Source organism: Oryza sativa, chromosome 12 (genome assembly GCF_034140825.1).
Source record: "Oryza sativa Japonica Group chromosome 12, ASM3414082v1".
NCBI lineage: Eukaryota > Viridiplantae > Streptophyta > Magnoliopsida > Poales > Poaceae > Oryza > Oryza sativa.
The window spans coordinates 10,381,256-10,386,904 of record NC_089046.1 but is presented as its reverse complement, the minus strand read 5'-3'; the positions used below and the strand labels follow the sequence as shown (position 1 = coordinate 10,386,904).

The 5,649-nt window shown below is 41.9% G+C and overlaps 1 protein-coding gene across 1 annotated transcript; it reads left to right on the top strand.

The window, feature by feature from the left end:
* Positions 1–3,815: 3,815 nt before the first annotated feature.
* On the top strand, positions 3,816–5,329 carry LOC107276434 (uncharacterized). The gene is made up of 2 exons (XM_015763567.3): positions 3,816–4,251; positions 4,348–5,329. The coding sequence occupies exons 1-2, from the start codon at positions 3,879–3,881 to the stop codon at positions 4,899–4,901; spliced, it is 927 nt and encodes a 308-aa protein (XP_015619053.1). The 5' UTR covers positions 3,816–3,878; the 3' UTR covers positions 4,902–5,329.
* The last annotated feature ends 320 nt before the right edge of the window (positions 5,330–5,649 follow it).

The window sequence follows — 5,649 nt, the reverse complement described above, 5'->3', positions numbered from 1 at the left end:
TGTCGTGGTGGCATGTCGGCGCACGGAAACGTGTCGTGGGGCTGTGTCTTGTGGGTACAGTTGTACACCTCTGATCAGAGTAAAACTATTCGAATAGCCGTGCCCGCGGTTATGGGCGGTCAACCAGATTCATCGTGATTAGTCTTACCCTAGTTTAGTCTAATGAAATTGGATAGTATAGGTAGATGGTTGGGCCTGTTGCAACGTGGGATAGCGTTGGACAGCGGATGATCAATATTAATTAATTATTGCAACTGTTTAATTCTTTCAACTTCTGTTTATAAATGCTCGCTTTATGCAAATGAACCACTCTAGCTCTCCTTTGATAATTCCCTGCATCATACCCCTATTCCGGTATGACTTGCTGAGTACAGTGGGTAGTACTCAGTCTTGCTCTATTTTTTCCAACCCCAGAGTACGAGTATGTGTCAGATGGTGGTTTCTCCAAGGAGTAGGCTTCGTCCGTGCCGACGAGGATGCCTGTGGAGTGGTGTTCCCGCTGCAGTTCTAGTCAAGGCTTAGCTCCTGTTGTCTTTCGTTTTTTCCGCTGCATTTATGTAAGATTTTTATGATATTTGTAAGATGTGGATCTGAATATCAACATTGTCGTTTGTGTACCCCGGCCGGTCCTGGACCGGGATTTTAGTGCACATTCTGCTTGGAATTCTATTCGGGAATTTCTGGGCGTGACACAAACCATCAAACATATTGGTGCAGGTAAAAAAGAAAGATGCATGGTCTAGACAGTCCGCACATTGGACATTACTGTTTTGGAAGCTTGGTTTAGGGAAAATAAGCTGCAGAAGGTGATGCCAGTAGCAAAGCACATCTGCTACAGCGCCGTACACCACGTTGTGGTGTTAGAACTACTGACCACAACAAGTCCACAAAGCCAAAGTACACCATCAGCAACCTCATGATAGGTTTTGTAGGTGTCGGCATCAACGCATGAGGGAAGTTGTCTTGGCATCCCCATGGATCACCCTCACTGCCATGTCATATGCCCACACTGCCTCAACGATATCTAACATCCCTAGCCACACTCGCTCCTGGCCCTCCTTGCCGTTTCCCATCAGATTGGATCTCGACATCGTATTTTCTCCATGGTCTCATCGGTCTCATCCTAGCACCGTGATACTTCGTATTCCCAGCCACCTCCGCCAAACCCTCCCGATCCACTGACACCGCCACAAATCCTTCAATGTTCTCACCCTCCCACTCCACTATCAATGAGTGGCTAGTTATAGCCATTGTGATGCCTGCCGTACCCTAGGAATTCCTCCCCTTTTGAAGGCATTGAAGTGTTTCCACTAGCTCCCTCGCTTCTAACATGAGCAGAATGGGCTGCTTGGACAGCGGATGAGAGGGGGGTAACCACTAATAATTGAGGTCAACTTATCAATGCCAGTTCTTGCCGTGAACAGGCAGTAATTTACACAGCCCAAACAGTCAAGATAAACATAATAAATTGTCGGATTGGTAGTAGCACTCTGGTTCATGGTATGAACCGGTTGTGTTGTTTTGCTGCCAGTCTATATCACCAATAGACAATGATAGTGTTGTACAATTGTCGGATTGTAGCACGCATCGACAGTGATACAACAACGTCGGTTGGTGCCATAAACTGGCTGTGATAACTAGTACCTCTATCGGCTCTAGGTGGTTTGGGTGGAAAACCACGGTGAATCCACAGTTATAGATATTATTGTCGGTAGGCCCTGTTCGTTTGTGCTTCAGAACATCAACTTTGATTTGGCAAAGCACATCCACGCACGCGCGCACACACACACAAGGTATTTATGTTTGTCACAACAAAATTTATATTGTTAGGCAACAATAACAAACGTCCACATTCTATTTAATAAAAAAAAGTTCGAACTTTCAGACCTAAGCTAACACATCTCGTGAGCATTACTCCCAACATCTATATGTTATTATATATAACATGCTTATTTCAACTACAGATGGGTTCAACATATATCAAGAACTTGGTAATGCTAAAAGTAGTGATGTAAAATGTTAGAAAACAGAAATGTGGTTCCCACAAGTTGTTCCTTAGAACTGTGTGTTTTTTTTCATAGTAAACGTTGTATATTATGATAACCTAACTGGATGGTGAACAGATCTTCCTTTAAATGTTTTTATACCAATCACATCCTTGGATTATTCCAAACATGTGTTGTTGTGAACATTGCAATTTTTTTCATGAAGTGCTACTCTGTTTCAATTTAGTAAGCAGGATTTATGTATAACAATTTCAATTGTATAATATGTGCCCCCAAACCCGTTTAAATTTTTAAAACAATAAGCACCTGATTTTCATTAATATGCAGCAATCAACACATTTTCAAAATTTACCTTTTTGTCTTTTTTAGTTGAGATATATTATATTAAATAAGAGAGGAAATTACCATCGTATTTGTACTAGAAAGGACCGAGTAAATTTAATAAAACCCCATCTATTATGGTCCATGTTACACAAAACCATTAAGATTTTGGCGTGTGCCACGTAACCCCATGTATTATGGTTTTCAAGTTTCACAAAACCACACTATTGATCATTTTGATTTTTTCCCTATGCCACAATCTCTCCTTAATCTTGTGAACCCCATAAGTACCAATCGCTAGAAACGACAAATATTATTCGACAAGGGACAATGGAGCTTGACGGTCACGCCATCAGGCGGGGGAATATTCTTTGTAAGATGCTGCGGGGACCATTCTAACTATTCTGCAAGCTAGCACCAGTAGCTATGGGGGACCACTCGAATGCACATCTAGATTCCTAGGGTTTCTGACTTTATGAGAGTACTGTAGTAACTTCCAATGTGCCATTAAGGGTAAGGATGTAACATCCTCTGTATCTTCAAGAGTTATATAAGCCGGTCCCAGTCTATAGCAAATAAGAGAAATTTTTTTTCATATCAATATACAATACGATATCAATATATCTTGAGCTCACCTCACTCTCAAGATAGACAGAAAAAAATAGTATTTTCCAGCCTATTTCCGATATGTCCGTGACTCAGTATCTCGATATCAAGTCCTTCTACCTAAGAGATTTCTGATGAAGTGAAACCATGCATATCCCTATACGTTGTTCCTCTTTAAAATGATTGTATTTAAGCCGGCGATATTTTGATAGTAACAGCACTGGATGTTTTTAGTCCAACGTGAATGATTTCATAGTTGAGTGCTTAAGTTTGCAACTTAATTTTAAACGTAATATCATCAATTGGTGGTGGTTGCGCCATCCTATTCACTGATATATATTGAGTACTTTCCAGTGGCAATTTTATGTGATACTTATTGGTTCTCCTTGTTCCGTCATTTTCCCGAATATGGTTTCTATGGGTGATTTGATGGTCATTTAGAGCTGCCAAGAGGTATAGTAGTGTAGGTACCAAATTAATCTGTCCCTCTCCCAAAGTACACACTACAAAATATGATATCTACTCGAGGACAGAAAATAATTAACTCTCATGCGAAATACTCATAATTCATAAACAATGGGCACACCTGTTAAACGATGACATATAGTAGCGTGCTTGCTCGGACAAACAGATACGTACGCTACGTGCGCATTTGGATGCATGCATACACCCTCGTCATCAAATCCGTTGCTGCATCTGCTTATTTAGTTCGTGTTCGCGGCTTTCGCTCTACTGTCACAGCCACCGCGCCAAGTCGATCTGCTCAGCATCTGCTGGTGCCGGTGCGATATATATATATATATATATATATATATATATATATATATATATATATATATATATATATATATATATATATATATATATATATATATATATATATATATATATATATATCCGTCTCCGGTCGGCCGGCCGACCAAGAGATCTAGCGAGTTGGCCATCATGGACGAGGTCGGTCGGGAGCGCGATCCGACGGGCGCACGTACAGCCCTGAGGATCGTGCGCGAGGCGTTCGCTGAGACACGAGGCAAGCGGTGGCGGCTGCTACTTGTGGCGTTCGTGATGCTTTGCGTCAACTTCGTACTGATGATACTTTGGGTGAAGATGGCCAGCCAGCAGGCGGTCAATCTCGACGCCTTGCGCCCGTTCTATGAAGTAGAGGAGAATTCGACCAAGTCAGCAGCAGCCGGTAGTGGAGAGGGGAAGGAATTAGCGTCGCCTTTGTGGGAACTCGATGTCGCAGGGGAGCTCTTATGGGATGTGTCTACGGTCATGGCAATTTTCCTCTTCTCTAAGGCTATGTTCTTCCTTCAAGGTTGTCAACCTCACCTGTCTCGTAATTTTAAAAGTATAAAACACTGAACAATATATCGATCAATGTACAGAATTAATTAACCTGGAACGCGTGCAGGAGGAGGGCAACATAGACGAGGAATTAGAAGCTTATTGAAGGAGTGCCTGAGCGTGGCCGTTGCAATAGTCGTGTGGGAGGTCATGGGGAACTTCGTATTGGGAACCCTGCAAGCAAACGGTTTCCAAGACCTCTCCCGCAAATTCGATGCCGCCTTCGGCTACGGGTATCTGCTCACCGCCGTCGTCATCTCGCAAGAAGACGTCCATAACTTCAGGGCAGTCGAGAGGGCGTGGGAGCTTGCAGGCCAAAAACTCAAGAACGTGTACGTTGTCGGTGTCATGATTATTTTGGTGCGCGAAGCCTTGGAAATCGTCTACCACCTGCTCTTGAAATATCGTCTCGTCTATCATCAGCACCATGTGGTGACTACTGCGGTTTCTCGACATGACGACACGACCGCTGACGTGGTGAGGTTCTCGCTCGTTGCAGCGCTGCTACATGTCATTATGCAGTCATTCGTGTGCACGATGGTCTTGGCGCTTTACAGGGAGACCAGGAACAACAACAGACAGGACATCCGTCGTAACGACGCTGCCGCGCACAATGACTAAGATCTTCTCGACAACCATCCGCGTCAGATGAAGAACGATATTAGAAAGAAGATTTTAAGAAAGATAAAAAGGACGATATGACAAACATGCTCTTGAAGCAAGCTGCAAGGGTCAACACCGCACAACCCTTTTGCTGCAAAGGACATGAGACAAAAATAATAAATAGTATATACGCAACTTACCTTCCTGTAAAATAGACAACAAAACAAAATAAAACCCAGCTATATAACATTCGATAGATTTTAAGAGAAAGAAGTCTGTCAAATGTAACTACATTGTATACTTATAGTGTAAAATTAGATTGTAATAAATAGTGTGTACCGATATATGTATGTGTATATATATATATATATGTATGTATATATATATATATATATATGTATGTATATATACTCCCTCCGTCCCAAAATATAACAACTTTTAGTCCTCAAGATTTGTTCCAAAATATAACAACTTCTCCACTAACATTCTCTTCACAACAAATCACAACTCTCCACCATTCACTTTTCCCACCTATCTTAACTACTCAACCAATCACGACCCTTCATCATTTATTTCTACCTATTTTCTTAATAACCGTGCCCACCTCTAAAAATGCTTATATTTTGAGATAAGGTAGTATCAAACTTGATTATAAGTGTAAAAAATGGGGTTAGCTCACTATGGGAGAGGCTCGCTTTCGTAACATGCAGGTTGTCAGTTCGAATCCCTATTCGCACGTACATGCCATTTTTATTCCACATCATCC

Excerpts from the sequence above, each read along its gene's own strand:
- LOC107276434 (XM_015763567.3), top strand. The coding sequence starts at position 3,879 with ATGGACGAGGTCGGTCGGGAGCGCGATCCGACGGGCGCACGTACAGCC. Across the intron at positions 4,252-4,347 it reads GGCTATGTTCTTCCTTCAAG|GAGGAGGGCAACATAGACGA; the intron begins GTTGTCAACCTC and ends GAACGCGTGCAG.